This window comes from Plecotus auritus, assembly GCF_963455305.1.
Source record: "Plecotus auritus genome assembly, chromosome: 2".
Lineage (NCBI taxonomy): Eukaryota > Metazoa > Chordata > Mammalia > Chiroptera > Vespertilionidae > Plecotus > Plecotus auritus.
The window spans coordinates 29,415,083-29,438,347 of NC_137771.1; the positions used below are offsets into that span (position 1 = coordinate 29,415,083).

A 23,265-nucleotide genomic window follows, 5' to 3' on the forward strand; every position below is an offset into this window, starting at 1 on the left:
CACCCATGAGGAGGGTTAATGTTATTTCTTTCTTTCCAATAATGTATTCTTTCCATTTCTTTTTGTACTGATGAGGACATTCAGCAGTGCTCCTGCCCTGAGGGGGAGGGCAGTTTTTTCCATGAAGTATGACGCTTGCTGTAGGCTTTTTGTAGATGCCCTACATCAGGCTGAAGAAGTTCCCTCCTAAGCTTGCTGAGAGTTTTTCGTGGGTGTTTTTTTTTTTTAAGTATATGTCTGTCAGATGCTTTTTCTTCACCAATCGACATGACCATTTGTTTTTGTTCTGACAGTTAATACGTTAGATTACATTGACTGATTTTTTAAATGTTAAACCTTTCATTCCCAGGATAAACCCCACTTGGGCAACAAATCTGGGAAGTTTTTAGCCATTATTTCACCAAATATTTCTTCTGTATGGCACTCTTTCTTTTGGGGAGTCCAATGACACAGATGGTAAACCTTCTGATTTTGTCCCACAAGTCACTAAGACTCTGTTAAACTTTTTAAATCTTTTTGCTGTTGTTGTTCAGATTGGTTATTTCTATTGCTTTATTTTCAAGTTCACTGATACTTTCCTCTGTCATCTCCATTTTGTTATTGAGCCTATTCAGTTGAATTTTAAAAATTTTGGTTATTGTATTTTTTCTTATATCTCTATTTGGTTCTTTTTTATTTTCTTTTTATTTTTTGGCTAACACTCTACTTTTCCATTCATTTCAACAGTGTTTGCCCCTAGTTTTGGGAGCATTTTTATAACAGCTACTTTAAAGTTTTTGTCTGCTTATTCCGAATCTGTATCATTTCAACACTGGCATCTCTTGATTGTCTTTCCCATGCAAGTTGAGATTTTCCTGGTTCTTCATATGATGATTAGTTTTTGATATTTTGAATATTACGTTATGCAACCTTAGTTCTTATTTAAATCTGGTGGAGAATGTTATTTTCTGTTTTACCAGATCATCAACCAACCAGGTTGGATTTAGGTGGCAAGTTCTGACCAGCCTTCTGTGGGTTATGGTTTCAATACCAGCTCCATTTTCAAAACCTGTTCAGGTGTATCTTCTGTATGTACCACCCGCATCTACTCTGGGACTCGGGCCGTGGCCTATTCCTAAGTTCAGTTCTCAAAGTCTTTGTTAGGTTGGTTAGAATCAAATGTACTCTTTAGAATCACATGCACAGCTCAGGGGTTACCAGGGGTGGGCAAACTTTTTGACTCGAGGGCCACAATGGGTTCTTAAACTGGACTGGAGGGCTGGAACAAAAGCATGGATGGAGTGTTTGTGTGAACTAATATAAATTCAAAGTAAAGGAGCGGAGGGGAGAGCAAGAGAACCGGATAGAACAGCCAGATCCGGCCTGCGGGCCGTAGTTTGCCCACGGCTGGGTTAGCCTGAAAGTTCATCAACAACTTCCTGGAGTCACTTTCCTGATATCCTCCCTCTGTTTCCTCCTGTACTTTCCAATTTATTGGGCTTCCCCTTCCCAGTCCTCTGGCCAGAAAGCTGAGATTTTCGTTACCATATTCTGCCACCTGTTTCCTGAATTATACCCAAATCTGGGGCAAGCAGCAAGAAGGCAGAGAGAGAAAAAAGCAACCAGATTTCACGTCACCCTCTTAATGGTTACAGCTCCTTTAATTATAGAGAAAGGTTTCCCTCCCTGTTTTAGATGCTTCAAGGCCCCATGGCTGCCACTGGCACTTCCACCACCACCGTGGGACTGCCTGGGAACCAGGGCATGAGAGAACAGAGCAAAAAACAACCTTTAGGCCCGGCTGGTGTGGTTCAGTGGTTGAGCATACACCTATGAACCAGGAGGTGAAGGTTTGATCCCAGGTCAGGGCACATGCCTGGGTTGTAGGCTTGATCCCCAGTGGGAGGCATGCAGGAGGCAGCTGATCAATGATTATCTCTCATCATTGATGTTTCTCTCTCTCTCCCTCTCCTTTCCTCTCTGAAAGCAATAAAAATATATATTTTTTAAAAACAAAAAACCCTGGGATTTCCCCCTCTGTTCGAGTCTTAGCGCCCCTTTCTTGCCCACAGTCATAGCTAGAGGTCTTCTGGAATTCTCTCTGTGCCCTGGTGTCCACTGCGGGGTTTTGAGCTTTCTCAAGTCCATGACATGGGACCCAGAAGAAAAATGAGAAATTCACTGCCAGTGTCTTTTCCCCCAATCTATCTGCTACTATTTATATTTGAGAGTCCTCAAATAGCTGCTAAATGCTTTATGTCCAGGCCTTTAGCTGCATTCAATGACAGAGATAGATTCTTATACTAGTACATGTATCTTGACCCTGGTGTGGATATAAGCATCATTCATGGAGGCAACATACCTAAGGGAGAAACTGCCAGGTCATGGGGTGTATTCAAATTTAGCTAGTCTTTTCCGAAGTGGTTGTAACCAATTTATCCTCTGACCAGTAGAAACTCAGTTTCCACTGTACCACATCATCACCAACACTGGAACATCAAGACTTTTAAGTTTTGCCATTTTGGTATATGTGTCATAGTATCTCACTGTAACTCTAATTTGCATTCCCCTACATGCTAACTCAATCCAACACCTTTTCATAGGTCTATTGGCTATGTGGATTTCCTCTTTTGTGAAGTGCCTATTCGTTCTTTTTCTTGTTTCTATACTGCATTGTTTCTTTATTCCTATAGATTTTTGTAGTTCTTTATTCTGGAAACAAGCCCTTGATTGGTTACTGGTGCTGTAAATACCTTTTTTCACTCTAGATTGCCTTTTCACTCTTAATGGATCTTCCAATTAATGGAAGTTCTTAACTTTAATGTAATAAAACTTCTCCTATATGAATAAAACCATTATCTGCCCACTTTGTTTTAAAGTGACTTCACCTGTCTCAGCATTTTGATCGGGGACACCTCAAGTATATCAGGCATGAGACTGCAAGATGGCAAAGGAGAGCCTGGCCGGCGTGGCTCAGTGGTTGAGCATCAACCCATGAACCATGAGCTCACTGGTTCGATTCCCAGTCCGTCCCCAGTAGGGGACGTGCAGGAGGCAGCCAATTGATTATGTTTCTCTCTCATTGATGTTTCTATCTCTCTATCCCTCTCCCTTTCTCTTTCCTAAAATCAATAAAAACATGTTTTAAAAAAAGATGGCAAAGGAGAGAGTATAGGCTCCAGAGCTGGACAGAGATCAGTGCCTGGACAGACTGCTTCACATCTTTAAGCATTAGTTTCTTTATCTATAACTAAAGATATGTTGTCTACCTTGCAAGATGTGTGTAAAGCATTCAGCACACTGTTGGCTTACAGGAGGTCCTCAGTAAACAGTGGTAGCTGTGACCATACTCTCTGCCACAACTGCCTGAACCTCATGGCTGCTTTGTGAAACATCCATCTATTGCATTCAAGGCTTAACTGTTCTCAGGAGGCCAGCAAAGTAACACTGTTGTTTGCAAGCAGCACCCACCACCATCTTCAACTAAACACAGGCTTAATGCGGTGATGCTTTTCTGAAAAAGTAATGTCATTCCGGGGCTCCCACAGGGATACCATGGCAGCAAGCTGAAGAATCACAGTAACCTATCTTTCTGCTCACTGCCAACAGCACGGTCATGTGACAGCCAAGCCCACATGCGCCTGGTGACTTTGTGTAGAAGGGGCAGATGTGCCAATCTGTGTGTCCTGCACTATAGATACAGGGGAGAGCGGGAGTGTGCGGCCTGAGTTTTGGCGCGAGTGTAAGTAAACAGAAGTGCACGACAGAGTGCACCTCCTGGAGGGTGTGCGTGGAAGAGTGCAGTGAGGTGTGTGTCCTCAGGAAGCTGTGATGCCCTCTCCCGCCTGGCGTTCTGCTGGAAGCCCTGATGGTTATCTACTCCAGCATACCAGAGGTTGGCATCTCTCAGCGCCCTCTGCTCCACTCTCTGTGACAGAAACCATACCTGTGTATGTACACCTGGACCACTCTGAGTGAGGAAAGAGCATCTCCTACAAACTCTGCAGTGCACACTTTAAAGCCAGTAGCAAAGTTCTGGGTGTTGTATCCCCCTCTGCTTCCCAGACCCTGTTTCCCTAGAAAGGCTCCTTGAGACTTCCCCACAATTCTGAGATATTCCCCTGCCCACCCCAGACACCCCCCACCTCTTGAGGCTCCACTTCAAATGTGGCCAGTGTTGAGTGCTGACAGGGTGACAGAAGGCAAGGAACCGGTACCTGAGCCTAGAGTTTGTCCAGCGGAGTCAAAGGATAGAACCACTGAATCTGCAACACAAGAGGACAAGTTCATTTCTTTCTCCTTCTCACAGTTAGAAAGCAAGCTCCCACTGGCTCTGCCCAAACCCTCCCCAAGGGAAAATCAACTGGAATGGAATTCAGCTGCACGGCAGCCTCCACAGGTCCACGCCCACCCGTTCACTGGGCCAGGAGGCCCTGCTGAGCCCAGCGCCAAGCCTCCTGCCGCAGGGAGGAACATCACAGGGCAGAGACAGGTCCTGAGTTCTTGAGAGGCATTTTCTGCCAGATTAGGGGACTGATTTACTTCTTTTTCTTTCTCATAGTGAAAATAAAATTTCAAAAAGCAAAAGAAAACTTCTCTCCTGCATCTAATTAGACACTAACATTTCCCTGTGAATTCTCCCTTTCTTTTCTTACCCATACACCCAATTGTTTATTATTTCTTCTCCTAAAGGCTTAAAGTGGCCCATAGGAATTTATAGTATACAATGGAATTTAAAAAATGAAGTCAAAGAAAGGAAAAACATTAAATAATTGGGAAATGTTACTGCACAAAATGCATGCCATGAGGACCTATACAAACCCTTTAGCTAGAATCAACGAGGCCTGAGCTCCCAAACGGCCAAAGGAGAATACGAACACTTACAAGATTCAGTGCCCACATTCATTCATTCAACTGTCAAGATACTACACTTTGAGATATAGCAGCAAGCAAAAGAAGCGCGGTCTCTACCCTCATGGATCTACCTGTCATCAGTCTAGAAGAGAGAAAAAGTTACCAAACAACAAATCACTCAACTAAAAACTAATTGAGCAAAAAAGGAAAGAGTGCTGTGAAAGTTTCTGTTTGGAACCAGACCTAGTTTAGAAGGAGAATGGATGTTGGTTAGAAAGAAGTGACACTTGAACTAACAGCTGAAGGAGAAGTAAGGGTTAAACCTACCAAGAATGGAATGGGGCACTCCAGGCTGAGAGAATGTCCCCTGTGGAGAACTGGAGCAGATGTAACAGGGTGCTTCAGAGCAACTGAACGACCAAAACATAAAAGCAAATACTCTACAGTGATCAGAAAGAAGTTTCTCTTCTGGGCCTTAACAAAGGGAGATGAAACATGATGTCAAAGACTGTCTTTTACAGCATTCCTATAATAATAAGTAATTGTGACTCTTGAATGGCTGTTTCTTATAACATGAACCAATAGAAATGATGGCATAAAGCCAGTGTACAATTCAATAAAAACAATTATAAGGGACACCAAGATAATTTAAGGACTATGTTAACTCAGAGACTCCAGACTTAAAAGAGATCACATTCAAAAGGTTCACTCACTACAAAAGAATGGGAGTTGAATGGATATAAGATGTGTCTATAGCCACACCCCACCCCAGCATTATTCTTCAGATCTCAATTAGTATGTCATTTTCTCTTAGTGCACATGGAAATACATCACGATAGTTACCATCACTGTAAATAACATCTATGCCCACTGCTAGACCATAAGCCCCATTAAGACAGACACTGTATTTGCTTTTTTCACTGCTACGTTACCAGGGTAAGATCTGGCACTCAATAACTACTGCTGAGTAACAATCCCAGAGAAATGAATGGACCATATATCCTTCAGGCAATCTTTCACACCTCCCCCCCAACCCCGGCTCATAACCAAGTGTTTATGAAGAAGTGGGTGGCAGAGAACTAGAGGGTATGATTTTTATAAGAATCCAGAGGCAGATATTCTGTATTGCTAGTTAAGGGCAGATCCATATGCTTTGAAACCCACATCTTTTTACAAAACTGTAGAAGCACAATTAGGACTCTTGGCTGAACAGATAGGTGACCATCACATGGATACAATCAACATCTAACTCTTACAAATTCTACTTCTTTATCACTGTTTCTCACATCTGTCTCCTCTTAACACTATTGCTGTTTCAGAAAAGAAGCCCTTGACTCTCCCCCCACCATCGCTCTATCTGAGTTTTATTGAGGTATAATTTACATATTCTAACATTCACTCATTTTAAGTGTACAATTCAATGATTTTTAGAAAATTTACAGAGCTGTGCAACCATCACCACATGAAGATTGAGAACATTTCCTTCACTCTAAAGAGCTCCCTGTGCCCGTTTACAGTCACGCCTTGCTCCCCCACCTCTAGCTTCAAGCAACCACTCTTTTTCTTACTGTCTCTATAGATTTGTTTCTAGACATCTGCCTATTTTTTGCTGGGACTGTTCTGATAGCCTCCTAACCACTTACCTACCTTCAACTTAGCCCACTTCCATCATCCTTTATACTGATGCATGATTTTTCTAAAAGGTATACCTAACTGTGCCTTTGCTTTTGATTAAAATGCTTCGGTGGTTCTCCATAGCCTATACAAAAAGTCCAAGCTCTAACATTCAAGTTCTTCACTATCTTGCCTCATTTGCTATCTCTAATATACCTCATGTTCTACATATGCCAAACTACTTCCATTTCCCCAAAGAGATATGTACCTCATATTTTCTACATGGGACATACTGTTCTGTTTGCATGGAAAAAAACACAACACCCATGTTTCCAATATGACCCAACTCAATCATCCCTCATCTGAAGCCTCCTCTGATCAATTCTGCGCATTCTCTTCTTTAGGCCATCACTGAGCTGCTATTATGGCATTATTATATTGTGTTATAATCCTTGTTTACTTCTCTTTTTTCTCTCATTAAACTGCAAGTTCCCTGCGGACAAGCACTGTCTGTTCATTTTGAGGCTTTGATGCCTAGCTCAGTGACTAACACACAGAAAGTAGTCAGTACGTCTATTAATCAAAGGAATAAACTAGTAAATGCCCTTGCTTTCTTTCAAAGGTGATACCACCTGAGTGATATTTCACAGGTTGGGGGAAATCCATGATGCATATAAATTCTCATTCAAGTCAACCTTGAACTGGCCTTCAGAGGTTCAAGCCTGGCCTCATCCTAGGAAGGTACACAAATCAGTGCGGGGGGATAAGAAAAGTGCCCAAGGAACTTCCTAGGTGAGAAATGACACTCACCAGAAGATTAGGAAAGGCTTTCTGAGGAGCTCACTGCCCAGATCAACAACAATAAAAACAGCATCTCAAATTTTTATTGCACTTGACAAGTATTTTTCCAGTGGTATTTTATCCACTTTGTCTCACAAGCAGTCATGAAATAATGTCTTAAACTTTTCCATCCAAACATAAAGAAAAAAGGCTAAAAGTTAACTAAAAGACTAAAACTTAACTAAGACTAAAAGAAAAAAAGACAATGTTATCAAATGTTAAGAATTATAGGTGGTGTTTATTCTCTGTACTCTTGAAAATTTCCTACAGTAAACATACATTACTTATATCATCAGGGAAACAAGTTAAAAAAAGAACTCTAATCCAGCTCTAGGTTTTTAACCTCTAACGCGCTGGTATCATGAGAAGGATGGAGGTTCTCGACCACGTTCACTGTGCAGCTCTTCTCCTTGGTTACTGAGATATCCTTGTTTCATGCCACTGACTAGTAAATATACCTCAGCCACATCAATTCCTAAACAGACGGAGCTTTTCAAAAATCCTTCCCTCCTTCCCACAAAAATTATCAAGTACCTATTATGTGCCAGACCTGCCTCATTTTATTGCGCTATTTATTGATTAAAAAGAGAGCAAGGGAGCGAGAGAGAGAGAGAAGCATCAATGTGAGAGAGAAACATTGGTCAGTTTCTGATTCACTCTCAACTGGGGATGGAACCCACAACCTAGATATGCACCCTGACCTGGAATCCAGTCCACAACCTTTTGGTGTATGGGATGATGCTCTAATTAACTGAGCTGCTCGGCAAAGGCTATTGTGTTTTTTTACAAATTGAAGGCAAGTCCTTCCACCAGCAAAAAAGATTACAACCTGCTTTATTGCGATGTTGCTTCATTACAGTGGTTTGGAACCAAACCTGCCATATCTTTGAGGTATGCCTGTAATAGAGATAGGGAGCCAAGTAAGAGACAGTTTTTGCCTTCCAGCCAAGGAAGACAGACAAGTTAATATCCACTTAAAGTGTGATATGGGAATGCAAACACCAAACAGATGACAGCCTTCCCGGAAGAAAAAGTCAGAGTTTTCACAAATATCATTTCCAGTGGCAGTGGGTTGTGTCTTTAAACTGCAGAAGACGCAAATAAGAGAGTAGAAATTTCTGAAGGAAGTTAGTGACATATTCATGTTTTGTGTAAGTTTTGGTGTCACTTTGAGCATTAAAGCCACAGACTTGAGAATCCGTTTGGCCGATTATTATTTGTGTTTACTCTAAAGGATGTACGATCACTTTAGTTATAAACCACTTTGACAACAAAAGAGAAAATTCAGTATTCAACAAGTTAAGAAGTTTGTTTTGCAAGAAACAGAGCAAGAATAATCAGACTTCTCAGGCTAACGCATATGTCGTTTTTACTCGAGCAGCCCAGGCTCCAGCTGTTCCTGGCTCATGGGCCAGAGGTGGCCATGTGGTGTGCTATACAGGTGACCGAACAGAATTCCAGACCAGAGTCCAACAGAGCATTGCTGCACATGACTTTGTCCAATGAGGAAACCTAGCATTTACTGGAAATCTTTTATTATGGTCAGATGTTTCCTGTGTCTGGTTTCTGAAGCGGATGAAAGGAAGGAATATAAAGAAAGTATGAAAAAGGGGCTCAGTCTTTCCAGTCATTGGAGAGGCTTGCAAAGCTCCAATTATGCAGTGAACAAGCTACATTTTCAGATCCCACCTGTCATGGTATACATTCAACACATATATTCTGCTAGCTACCATGTGTATGTCTTAGAGATGCAAGAATTTTTAAAAAGTGCCCTCAAGTAGCCAACAAGTAAAATAAAAACACATATAAAGCTAAGCATTCTATAGTTAACAACACTGTACTGTACACTTGAAATTTGTTAAGAGAGCAGATCTTAAATGTTCTTGCTACATGTATACACACACACACAGAGGTAATGATGTAAGGTGATGGCTGTGCTAACTAACCTTATTGTGGTAATGTAATCATTTTATTATATATTTGTATATTAAATCATCACATTGTACACCTTAAACTTACACAATGTTATTTGTCAATTATATCACAATAAAGCTAGAGAGAAAAGCTAAGTATAATATATAGGGATGGAAGTAATGAAGGAGATATTTCTCTGTTCATTAATTTAACATATTTATTAAGCAACTACTGTACTTCACACTAGACTTAGGGATACAATCGTAAGCAAGAACAAGAATGTTCCTACTTTCAAGAAATTTATAATTTGGTCAGGGAGGTTAAGAAAACAAATAAACAGCACGACTGGTGTAGCTCAGTGGTTGAGTATCGAGTCAGGAACCAAGAGACCACCATTTCGGTTCCCAGTCAAGGCATTTGCCCAGGTTGCGGGCTTGCAGGAAGCAGCTGATCGATGTTTCTCTTTCATCAATGTTTCTATCTCTCTATCCCTCTCCCCTCCTCTATCTCAAAAAAAAAAAAAAATCAATAAAATAAAAGAAAAAAAAGCAAGTAAACATATAAATGAATAAAGTAATTTCTGACAGTGATAAGTATGAAGGCTATTCAACAATGTAATAGTGGCCGAGGGTGGAAGTACAGGCAATACTAGATAGGTAGGGTGTTTCGGTAAGGATTCTCTGAGGAAGTGACATACGGGCTGAGACCTGAAGACAGGAGCCAGCCAAGAAAAGATCGAGGGTAAGAGAATTCTATGCAGGCACTGTGCGTGCCACTGGTCAGGTCTGCCTGCTAGGCATGAGGACTGGGAACGGGCACGGACCCCTGTGTGCTCTGCTGAGGGTGGGCACTGCGGCATGCAGCTGGAAATGCTCGGAGATGTATGATATTCAAGTCATCCACTCGATTCCTTTGGTCTAGTTGCAGCGCAACTGTACATATTGTATAACCTAAATCCTTATTTTCATTGTCTGTGATGCAGTGATTTATACCTAGAGCATATTAATAAGTCTCCTCTTCTTGCTGACTAGTCCTTTGACTAGAAAAAAATAAAATACTTTTAGATGGAAAAAAGAAAAAAAAAAGAATTCTATGCAGAAGGAAAAGTAAGTTGTGGTACATTAAGGAACAGAGAGACGGCCAGTGCTGCTGGAACACAGAGTGTGGGAAACACAAGAAGGGTGGGAAATAAGATCAGAGAGGCAAACAGGAACCAGATCCACAGGGGGCCTTGTGGAGGAGGCCACAGAAAGATGTCTGCATTGTATCTCAACAGCAGTGAAAAACTTCTGCTTAAAACCAGGGGAGTAACATAATCTGATTTATATTTTTCAATATAAACTTTGATTGCTATGTAGGAACTAAATTGACTATCCTGGCAACACAGTTTATTAGTAGCCATCTTATTTTACTTTCTCCATTGCTTAGATCCTGAGAGAAACTAACCGCTCATTTAAGCCCCTCAATTTCTTCCGTAACCCCAATCTCAAACAAACAAAACCTGAGTAATGAGATTCCTGAAGACACAGAGAGAGAGAAAAAAGAGAGGGCAGAAAAATATTTAAAAAGCATTAATTTATGGGAATCCTATCTAATAGAAGAGTAATATGCAAATTAACCATCACTCCGCTACACCCACAAAGCCACGCCCACCAGCCAATCAGAGAAAATATGCAAATAAAGCCAACCAAGATGGCTACTGCCACAGAGAGCAGGAGGAGGCTTGGGTTTCCCCGGTGATGGAGGAAGCCAAGCTTTCTGCCTGCCCTTGCCGGCCTAGGCCTCCACTCAAGGCTACAAAGTTTCAATCATAGAAGATACATAAATCCAAACAGAAATGGCGGCAGCCATGGAGCTGGAAAGAGCAGGAGGCTAGGGTTGCCCGCGGCGATGGAGGAAACCAAGCTTTCCGCACACCCTGGCTGGCCTAGGCCTCCACTCAAGGCTACAAAGTTTCAATTATAGAAGATACATAAATCCCCCCAAAAAAGGCTGCCGCCAGGGAGCAAGCAGAAGGCTTGGCTCCGCTCCAGGCTACAAAGTTTCAATTGTAGAAGATAAATAAACCCCAGATACCAGGGCATCTGCTTGGGTCGCCAGGGGGCGTGGCCGGCCTGCAAACCACCACAGGCCCCTCACCCAGGCCGCCCCACGCCCCAAGGGAACCCCCACCCTGATCCGGGACACCCTTCAGGGCAAACCAGCTGGCCCCCACCTGTGCACCAGGCCTCTATCCTATCTAATAAAAGAGTAATATGCAGATTGACCATCACTCCAACACAAAAGATGGCTGTCCCCATGTGGTCAAAGATCCTGCCCCCATGTGGACACAAGATGGCTGCCACAAGATGGCCAGCAGGGGAGGGCAGTTGGGAGGGACCAGGCCTGCAAGGGAGGGCAGTTGTGGGCGATCAGGCCAGCAAGGGAGGGCAGTTGGGGGGGACCCAGGCCTGCAGGGGAGAGCAGTTGTGGGGGGACCAGGCCTGCAGGGGAGAGCAGTTAGGGGTGACCAGGCCAGCAAGGGAGGGCAGTTGGGGGGGACCCAGGCCTGCAGGGGAGAGCAGTTGTGGGGGGACCAGGCCTGCAGGGGAGAGCAGTTAGGGGGGACCAGGCCTGCAGGGGAGGGCATTAGGGGTGACCAGGCCTGCAGGGGAGGGCAGTTAGGGGTGACCAGGCTGGCAGGGGAGGGCAGTTAGGGGAAAACAGGCTGGCAGGGGAGCAGTTAGGCATCAATCAGGCTGGCAGGGGAGTGGTTAGGGGGTGATCAGGCTGGCAGGCAGATGCGGTTAGGGGCAATCAGGAAGGCAGGCAGGCGAGCAGTTGGGAGCCAGCAGTCCTGGATTGTGAGAGGGATGTCCGACTGCCCGGGATCGGGCCTAAACGAGCAGTCGGATATCCCTCGAGGGGTCCCAGATTGGAGAGTGTGCAGGCTGGGCTGAGGGACACCCCGCCCCCCACCCCGTGCACGAATTTCGTGCACTGGGCATCTAGTGTGGTATAAAGAACAAAATCAGTGAAATAGTAAAAAAGATAGAGGAAGCCAGGGGTGGTGAGAATTGGTTACAAAAAGATATATCCAAATGTGGCAAAGAGGTGGAAGAAGCTGATGGATGAAAAGAGATCCCAGAATTATTCATCAGAAAGGCTTTCGTAACTTTAGTGGGAACAATTCTCTACATGATCACACTTTGGGGATGCAGCTATGAATGAGTTAAGTGGAGGCTACTGATATAGTAGACTTTTTTCAAGAAGTTTTTCCTTAGATTTATCTCGTTAATTTAACTTACCAAACATACATGGAGTTCTTACTAAGCTCAAGACACTGTATGAGAAGATTAAGCATGGTCCCTGATATGAATTTATGAACTATTAAGAGGATAACACAGAGATAGAAGTAATGGCATCACAAGCCTTTAAAGTTGCAATAGAAGTTCAGATGCACAAGAAAGAATTTTCGCTGGGAGAACCTGGGGAGACAAGGAGGAGAGAGTATGTGAGCGGGTATGGGATGACCTGATAGGACAGGCTGTGCTGGTAGGGTGGGAACATCTAAGGAAAAGCATTGAAGCATGGAAAGTGAGGGTTGTGTGGTTTCAGGAAGGTAAAATCATACCTAAGTAATATATCACCACTTTCAGAAGGTAAAAATGCATCTGACTAAAAGGGAACTAGTCAATACAATCTGTTTACACTTTTAAAAAAGGCTTTGACACATCAAAGACTATTTTTAAAAAGTGAGTCACCGTTACATTGAGAAAGAAACTGCTCTGTCATTCAGGAGACAAAAGGCACTTGGCTGAGGACCAGGGGCATGACACCCCCTGGGACATCAGTACCCACAGGGAGACCAAGAAGCTGGGAGTAGCTGCAATCCTACTAGCCACTGTCCTCTAGGAGGTGGGGCAATGCAGGAAGGTGGCAATGGCCACAAATACTTGTGTGTGCAACAGAAGCAGCTGGGATAAAAATGGAAGGAGGCATGTGCTGAAACTGAAAGCAGGGTGACAGGATAAGCTTGGGAACTCTCAGGGGCATGGGGAAGTTTTAGTACTGATGCCCTAGAAATAAGAAAGGGATGAATTTTGCACGGGAACCATAGCTTGCTGAATCCAGATTTAGTTTACACACACACCTCTGATCTTTTCTAAAACCCTTAAATGACAGATAAGATTGTTTGTTTGTTGTAGAGTCAAAGTACACAAGAACAAAGCAAACAGGAGAGGAGACAGGAACAAAAGTTTGGAAGCTGGAAAGCAAACAAGTAGAACTGACTCAGCAAACCCATGAAAGCTGAATCCTATACTAGCAGTGGGGAAAGCAACCTAAAATACACTACAGAGTTCCACAGACTCGAATGCTGGCAGCACCAGGTATCACTGAAAGTGGGAGAGAAGACAATACTGAAAATAAGACACCACACTCTTAAATATGGGCTGACAGTCAAGATCAGAAGGCATTCGAGAAAAGTATTTAATGTAAACCAAAACGAATAAAAAAAGAAATGCAATGTGGAAAACAAAAAAATACATGCAGAGGTGAAAACTTAGAGGCCCTGGCAAGGTCGTAGCTCAATTGGTTAGAGCATCCTCCTCATATGCCAAGGTTGCAGGTTCAATCTCTAGTCAGGGCACATATAAGAATCAACCAGCCCTAGCTGGTTGGCTCAGTGGATAGAGCATCGGCCTGTGGACTGAAGGGTCCCGGGTTCGTTTCTGGTCAAGGGCACATGCCTGGGTTGCGGGCTTGCTCCCCAGTTGGGGCATGCAGAAGGCAGCTGATTGATGATTCTCTCTCATCATTGATGTTTCTATCTCTCTCCCACTCCCTTCCTCTCTGAAATCAATAAAAATATATATATATAAAAAAAAGAATCAAACAATGAATGCATAAATAAGTGGAACAACCAATCGTTGTCTCTCTCTCAAAACACACACACACACGAAAACTTAGGGAAAAAAATTAAAATCCTCAGAGGAGATAATTTATTCATGAAACAGGTAAAAGATGAATTTTCTAAAAACCAGAAGTGGGGGTGGGGCCGAAGGGCCGGGCACAACAGGCGAGACCACCATCAGTTTTCAAAGGATAAGTTGTGGCCCCACCCTCCCCATATGTGATTTGGTCCAGGATGTCCCCGAAGCCCGAAGTGTCCATTTGAAAACCGAGAAAAGAGTGACGTAGCTCTCCCAAGATAGCACCCAAGCAGTGCTGGTTCACTAAAAGCCTGAGCCTGGCAGCCCTCCTGGAAATGGCCTTGGTTTGGAATACTGGAACCGAGCGCTTTGAAATGGTACTGTGAGGACCCAAAGAACAGCACCACAAAAGTCAGTGCCCCATGTTTGCAGAGAGTCCCTGCCCAAGTTCTTGCACCGTGATCAGTCTGCTTAAGGATGGGCTAATACCACTCAGCTCAAGAAGGATGCTTTCACTGAAAAACCAGCGTAATGTCCTTTACACATTCCTTACTCTGGGACTCTGAGGAAGCAGGAAATACTGCAGGTCCACCTTTGCTTCCGTGCCTGCTGAGTCAAGATTGACCGAACTGCAAGAGGGCTTCTTGGAATGCTTAACCTTTCTTTCATGGTAGTAACTAGGGATAGGAATTTCAAAGCAAGGGAAGGAGTCTTAGTGCTAGAATACACTTGAGACTTTGAGGTGGACCTTAAAAATATGCAAACACACCCCCTCACCCCCCGCGCAAATAAACAAGATTTAGGGGCTTCTAAACACATCTTGATGGAGGCAGGATAATGTCAAGGAGTTGAATTTTAATGGAGAGTCACGGTGTCAAGCATATTATGTTCAAGTTGAAGTTACGAAGGCAAATAAGCACTAAGAAATGGAAATAAAGAAGTAAAATCCAAGGTGACTTCTCTTGATTCCTTGTGTCAGCTGATAGGCCAATAACTGGCCAATAATCAAGCAGTTCTTCATTTGTTAATGACTTCACTACTAAACTGTGAATTCCTTAGGAGCAGAGACTGAGTTTTATTTCTCCCTATATCCCTACAGTTAGGTACATAGTAATCGCATAGGAAACTTCTTTAGAATTGAATAATGCCAAATTAGAATAATTCCTAGATTATCTATATATATAAAAGGTTAATATGCTAAGTGTCCGACCGTTTGACTGGTAGCTATGACGCGCACTGACCACCAAGGGGCAGACACTCAATGCATAGTCATGGAAACGTGGAACAGACTGATGAATCTCAGAGGGAAGGAAGGAGGGGGGAGGGCAGGAAGAGATTAACCAAAGATCTTATATGCATACTAGAGGCCCAGTGCATGGATTCATGCACCGGTGGGGTCCCTCGGCCTGGCCTGCGCCCTCTTGCAATCCGGGACCCCTCGGGGGATGTCAGACTGCAGGTTTCGGCCCAATCCCTGCAGGCCAGGCTGAGGGATCCCACTGGTGCATGAATTCATGCACCGAGCCTCTAGTGGGAAAATTAAAAAATTTGGCAAAATTGCAACATTGAAGATTATCACTTTCAGACAAAATGTTTCCACCCATGTAAGGAAAGTATGCAGTGGGCTGTGTTGCTGTTAATGTGCTATTCTGAGGCAGGACATTTGTTTGTGGTCCAGCTTGGGTATGTTGACTATTTTAACGTTGCTATGCTTATGAAAATCAAGGATATGGTATCAGTCTTCAGGAACAGCAATGGTTTCACTGACCTAATTTTAGTGATACTTGTGTTTTGAATATTTTTAAAATCTCAGGTATATTTATTCATCCAAATTCCAGCTAGTTCTCTCTCTGTATATAAATAGTGAAATCAGGGTTATTGGCCTAAATATAAGGTACATTAAAGTTTGGGCCAAAGACCACAGAATGCCTAAGTAGGAAGACAAGATTCTGGTTCTCCCTCTTTTATGTACTGGTTGACTAACATTGGGCAACTCATTATTTCTTGGGGCATAGAAGAGAAAGTTCACCCAGATCCCTTCAAGTCTGCTATACATGTTCTACTAATACCCTGGACTTCATCATCTTATTTTATTTTTAAAATTTATTTCAGAGAGGAATGGAGAGGGAGAGAGAGATAGAAACATCAATGATGAGAGAGAATCGTTGATCAACTGCCTCCTGCATGCCTGCTATTGCGGACTTGCCCTTGACCAGATTCTTCAGTCTGCAGGCCAACGCTGTATCCACTGAGCCAAACCAGCTAGGACTGGACTTCATCATCTTAATGTTTATCACAAATGTTTTAAAATCACCATGCCACGTAATTATTTATTTGTTTATTATCTGTCTTTTCTTCTAGAATAAAACCTCTAGAAAATAAAAGAAAATTGGGGGGGGGGGGTGCAGAAAATAGAACTGACAGACACTCTAATGTATTCAAACACATGGAGAAAAGATTCATATAACTGGGGGAGCATTTAGGGTTGCATAGTGATAAGTACATAGAAAACCAAGTAAAACTATTATGGACTTCAGAAAAAACAGAATGTGCAATGAAAACACTGTAAACATGGCATCTAAAAATAGCATTTTTATGGTCATAGTAAACAGACTGAATGTTGTTCTAATTATATTAGAAGAATTATGCTAGACTTCACATATGTGGTAGAAAAGTAGTGAGTGTGATAGAGTACTAAATCTTCATTTTACACTATATAAAGTCAATAAATAATACTCAAAATAGAAATATGAAGAACTGGCAATATAAGTATGTTATTTAGAGATTTAGAGGAAAATACCAAACAAATTAGGTTAAAAGAGTTGAAAATAGATGGCTATTAGAGGTAGGAAGTCAAGTAGTGGTGGTAACGGGGAAGTGCTTTTTCGTTGTTTGTTTTTGTTGGTGACAAGCCTTGAAGAATTGTCTCTCTGAACTAGGCACAGGTATAACTTTAAGAACAAACACTAAATTAATCTGCACAATATTACACAACCAACAGAGGTAATAGGTCTGAGGCTTCAAATCTAAATGATCTAAATTTGTAAAAATAATTAGTCTAGAGCAGGGGTGGGCAAACTTTTTAACTCGAGGGCCACAATGGGTTCTTAAACTGGACCGGAGGGCCGGAACAAAAGCATGGATGGAGTGTTTGTGTGAACTAATATAAATTCAAAGTAAAGGAGCGGAGGGGAGAGCAAGAGAACCCTCCGCTCTTTTGGCTCCGCGGGCCGGATAGAACAGCCGAACGGGCCAGATCTGGCCCACGGGCCGTAGTTTGCCCACGGCTGGTCTAGAGTAAAAAACTAAGACAAAACCACCAAATATGCAGACCTTGTTTGGACCCATGAAAAGGCATATTTAAGATAATTAGGGATATAGATTAAGAATATAGATTAAGAATATAGATTAGGTATCCTATATAATAAAAGGCTAATATGTAAATCGACTGAATGGCAGAATGACCGGTCACTATGATGCACACTGACCACCAGGGGGCAGATGCTCAATGCAGGAGCTGCCCCCTGGTGGTCAGTGTGCTAAGCCAGAAGCCCTGAGCCGTGCTCACTGCTGGCAAGCGCAGTGGTGGTGGTGGGAGCCTCTCCCGCCTTCGTGGCAGCGCTAAGGATATCGGACTGCCAGTTTAGGCCCGCTCCCCACGCCATCAGTCAGACATCCCCTGAGGGCTTCCAGACTGCGACAGGGTGCAGGCCAGGCTGAGGGCCCCCCCCACACACACACAGACACCGAGTACACCATTTTCGTGCACCAGGCCTCTAGTTAGAAGTTATTAAGGGAAGTCTAGCCACAGCAATCAGATAAGAAAAAGAAATAAAAGGCATTCAAATGGGAAAATAAGAAGTAAAACTGTTATTTGCAGATGACATGATACTCTATAGAGAGAACCCTAAAGATTCCACCAAAAAACCATTAGAACAGATAAATGAATTCAATAAAGTGGCAGGATACAAAATTAAAATTCAGAAATCAGTTGCATTTTTGTACACCAATAAACTATCAGAAAGAGAAATTGAGAAAATATCCCCATTAACAACTGTATTAAAAAATACACAGGAGCACTGGCTGATGTGTTCAATGATTAGAGCATTGGCCTGTGCACCAAAGGGTCCTGGGCTTGATTCTGGTCAAGGGCATGTTCCTGGATTGCAGGTTCGATCCCCACCCCAGTCAGAGCACGTGTGGGAGGCAACCAATCCATGTGTCTCTCTCACAATGATGTTTCTCTCTCTCTCTCTCTCTCTCTCTCTCTCTCTCTCTCTCTCTCTCTTTTCTTCCCTTCCCACCCCCCTCCTCCCTCAACTCTCTCTAAAAAATCAATGGAAAAAATATCCTTGGGTGAGGATTAACAACAACAACAAAAATACATAATAATAAATTTAGCCATGGAGGTAAAAGACTCATACCAGAAAACTATAAGACAATGCAGAGGATACAAATAAATGGAAACACATACCGTGTTCATAGGAAGAATTAACATGGTTAAAATATCCACACTACCAAAGCAATCTATAGATTTAATGCAATCCCTATCAAAATAGCAATGGAATTTTTCACAGAACAAATAATTCTAAAATTTACAGGGAACCACAAAAGACCCTGAAGAGTCACAGCAATCTTGAGAAAGAAGAACAAAGTTGAGGTATCATTTTACCTATTATCAGACTATATGATCAGGCTATAGTAACCAAAACAGTATGGTACTGGCATGAAAAACAGACACACAGATCAATGGAACATAACAAATAGCCAATAAATAAACCCATGCCTATCTGTCCAATCAATATGCAACAAAGGAGGCAAGAATATACAATGGGGTAAAGACAGTTTATTCAATAAATAGTGTTGGAAAAACAGGACAGATACATGTAAAAAATGAAACTAACTACCTTCTTACTCCATATCCTATCTAATAAAGAGGGAATATGCTAATTGACCCTCAAGCCGTCGCAAAGATGGCGGCACCCACAGCCAATAAGGAGAGAATATGCTAATTGACTGCCCTGCCCTCAAAGATGGTGGCACCCACAGCCAATAAGGAGGGAATATGCTAATTGACTGCCCTGCCCTCAAAGATGGTGGCGCCCACAGCCACAAGATGGTGGCACCCAGTCCCCTCAGCCCCGCCGGGGCGACAAGGCTGGGCCTGCCCCCAGGAGGGCCTGCCTCTGGAGTCCCCTAGTCCCCTAAACCCCCCAGCCACCCAGGGCCAGGCTGAAAGTGCAGGCAAGCCTCGGGTGGCAGCTGCCCAGCCGCCCAGGGCCGCCCGAGGCTCAGATAACAAGGCTGGCCAAGGCTTGTGCTGCCAGCAGTGGCAGCAGCAGAGGTGTGATGGGGTGTCGCCTTCCCCTGATCGCCGTGTCGCCTTCCGCCCCTGAGGGCTCCCGGACTGTGAGAGGGGGCAGGCCGGACTGAGGGACTCCCCCTCCAGTGCATGAATTTTCATGCACTGGGCCTCTAGTACAAGAATAAACTCAAAATGAATTAAACTTAAATGTAAGACCTGAAGCTATAAAATTCCTAGAAGAAAATATAGGCAATAAACTCTCTGACACTGCTCTTAGTAATATTTTTTTCTGATGTATCTCCTCAAACAATGGGAGCGAAAGAAAAAATAAACAAAAGGGACTATGTCAAATTAAAAAGTTTCTGGACAACGAAGGATACAATCAACAAAGACAACCTACCAACCAGGAGAAGATATTCACCAATGATACATCCAATAAGGCAGTGGTCGGCAAACCGCGGCTCGCGAGCCACATGCAGCTCTTTGGCCCCTTGAGTGTTCTAACGCCACTTCTTCAAAATAGACTCGCCCAGGCCGAAAACCGACTTCTGCGCATGGGCCACGAAGTTTCAATCGCACTGTACGTGCGCGCCCGCACGTGCTATTTTGTGGAAGAGCCACACTCAAGGGACCAAAGAGCAGCATGTGGCTCACGAGCCGCGGTTTGCTGACCACTGCAATAAGGGATTAATATCCAAAATGTATAAAGAACGCAAATTAACACCAAAAAAAAAAAAAAAAAAGAACCAGAAACTATCTAATTTAAAAATGGGCAAAGGACCTGAATACACATTTCTCCAAAGAGGACATACCCACGGCCAATTGGCAAATGAGAAGATGCTCAATGTCACTAACTGTCAGAGTGATGCAAATTAAAATCACAATGAAATAGGACCTCACACCTTTCAGAATGACTATCATCAATAAATCAATGAACAAGTATTGACAAGAATGTGGAGAAAAGGGAACTCTCATGCACTATTAATGGGAACGCATATTGGTCCAGCCATTATGGAAAACAGTATGGAGGTGTCTCAAAAAATAAGAAATAGAACTACCTTATGACCTAGCAACTCTACTTCTAGGTATTTATTTGAAGAAATCCAAAACACTAATTTAAAAAGATATATGCACCCCTATAATCACTGCAGCATCCTATATAATAAAAGCCTAATATGCAAATTGACCATCACTCCAACACACAAGATGGTTGCCCCCATGTGGTCAAAGATGGCCAGCAGGGGAGGGCAGTTGGGAGGGATCAGGCCTGCAAGGGAGGGCAGTTGGGGGAGAACAGGCCTACAAGGGAGGGCAGTTAGGGGCAATCAGGCCTGTAGGAAAGGGCAGTTGGGGGAGAACAGGCCTACAAGGGAGGGCAGTTGGGGGCGATCAGGCCTGCAGGGGAGGGCAGTTGGGGGGTACCAGGCCTGCAGGGGAGGGCAGTTAGGAGTGACCAGGCCTGCAGGGGAGGGCAGTTAGGGGTGACCAGGCCTGCAGAGGAGGGCAGTTGGGGGGCGACCAGGCCTGCAGGGGAGGGCAGTTGGGAGGGAGACGGCCTGCAGGGGAAGGCAGTTGAGGGGTATCAGTCCTGCAGGGGAGGAGAGTTGGGGGGCACCAGGACTGCAGGGGAGGGCAGTTGGGGGTGACCACGTCAGCAGGGGAGGGCAGTTAGGGGCAATCGGGCTGGCAGGGCAGCAGTTAGGCGTCGATCAGGCTGGCAGTGGAGTGGTTAGGGGGTGATCAGGCTGGCAGGCAGAAGGAGTTAGGGGCTATCAGGCAGGCAGGCAGGCAAGTGGTTGGGAGCCAGCAGTCTTGGATTGTGAAAGGGATGTCTGACTGCCCATTTAGGCCCGGTGGGATTGGGCCTAAACGGGCAGTAAGACAGCCCTCAAGGGGTCCCAGATTGGAGACGGGTGCAGGCTGGGCTGAGGGACAACCCCACCCCCCCCCCGTGCACGAATTTTGTGCACCGGGCCTCTAGTTATTTATAATAGCCAAGATATGGAAGTAACATTAGTGCCCATCAATAGACAAGTGGATAAAGATGTTATGGTACATATATATACAATGGACTATTACTCGGCCATAAAAAAGAATGAAATCTTACTATTTGCAACATGTGTGGACATAGAAGGTATTATGCTAAGTGAAATAAGTTGGAGAAAGACAAATATGATGATTTGACTTACATGTGGAATCTAAAGAACAAAATAAACAAAACAGAAACAGATCCATAGGTACAGAGAATAAACTGATAGTTGCCAGAGGGGAAACGGTTGGGGGGACTGGGTAAACAAAAATGAAGATATTAAAAAGTACAAATTGGTAGTTATAAAATAATCACAGGGATGTAAAGTACAGCATAGAGAATATAGTTAATAATACTATATAATAAAAGCCTAATAGGCTAAGTGTTCGGTTGACTGGTCGGTTGTTCAACTAAACAAAGAGTAAAATATGCTAATGATATGCTAAGGCCACTCAACCGCTCACTATGACTGGCCACCAGGGGGCAGAGCTCTGGCTACCAGGGGGCAGAGCTCTGACTGGTAGGTTAGCTTGCTGCTGGGGTCTGGCCGATCAGGACTGAGCAAGACAGTCCGGACACGTCCTGGAGCTCTCCCATGGTCCCCAGTTGGCAAACCACCCATGTCCCTCCCCGTTCCCGACTGTGCACCAGTGGGGTCCCTTGGCCTGGCCTGTGCCCTCTCGCAATCTGGGACCCCTCGGGGGATGTCAGAGAGCTGATTTCGGCCCGATCCCACAGGCCAGGCTGAGGGACCCCACTGGTGCTCGAATTTGTGCACCGGGCCTCTAGTATTATAATAACTATGTATGGTGCCAGGTGGGTACTAGACTTATCGGATCCCTTTGTAAACTACATAAATGTCTAACTACTATGCTATACACCTGAAATTAATATAAAATAATACTGAATGTGAACTGTAATTGACAAATTAAAAGAAACTGTCAAGATCATCAAAAACAAAGGAAGTCTGAGAAACTGCCACAGCCAAGAGGAGCCTAAGGAGAAGTGACAGTGAAATGTAACGTGAGATCCCGGATAGGTTCCAGGAACAGAAAAAGGACAATAGGTAGAAACTAAGGAAATCTGAATAAAGTATGGACTTTACTTAATTAAAAATATAATAATCAGCTGAATTAAGTACTATTAAAATTTTAGCAAAGGTATCTTCATTTCAGTCAGTTCTTTCAGTATGTATGAATACATACATCTATGTATACGTGCATGTGTGTAAATGAAATATCTATCATATTAATACTTTTTATATACTAGTATTTGTGTATTGTGCCTTTTTTCATTTAACATTTTAGCATTACCTTTTTCCTTGGGTTATTAAAAATATTTCATATTGTAATTCTTTTATTGTTGACAGTATTATAGATGTCCCCCATCGCCCCCACCTTTGATCCCTCTCCACCCAGCCCCTGCCCCGTCCCCCAGGTCTTCATCACACTACTGTCTGTGTCCAAGGGCTATGCATATATGTAAACAAGTTCTTTGGTTAATCTCTTCCTATCCCCCCAAACCCTCCCCTCCCCTCTGAGTTCTGTCAGTCTATTCCATGTATCCATGTCTCTGGACCTATTTTGTCATATCATAATTTCTAATGCCTCAACACTAACCCTCTAAAAGAATTATATGTATTTCCATCATTTACCTGTTTGCCCACAATCGAGATTTCATTGCAAATCTGTGCTCATATAAATATTGCTGTGGTGAATAAAATTCGTGAATATTTTCTTAAATCAACTTAAAAAAATAAGTTCCCATGTCAAAATGTGCTTAAAAAAAGAAGACATTAAGGAACTAGATGTGACATA

General features: G+C 43.4%; 1 protein-coding gene across 4 annotated transcripts in view; it reads right to left on the minus strand.

Moving 5' to 3' along the window:
• Window positions 1-23,265, minus strand: part of ST3GAL3 (ST3 beta-galactoside alpha-2,3-sialyltransferase 3) — a 178,911-nt gene that overhangs the window by 101,775 nt on the left and 53,871 nt on the right. For 2 of the 4 annotated variants that reach the window (XM_080656564.1, XM_080656566.1), the window contains exon 3: window positions 4,197-4,244. The exons of the other annotated variants lie outside the window; for them this stretch is intronic. In XM_080656564.1, the coding sequence (XP_080512690.1) occupies window positions 4,197-4,244 (48 nt within the window). The remainder of the gene's footprint in view (window positions 1-4,196; window positions 4,245-23,265) is intronic. 4 annotated transcript variants of the gene reach the window in all.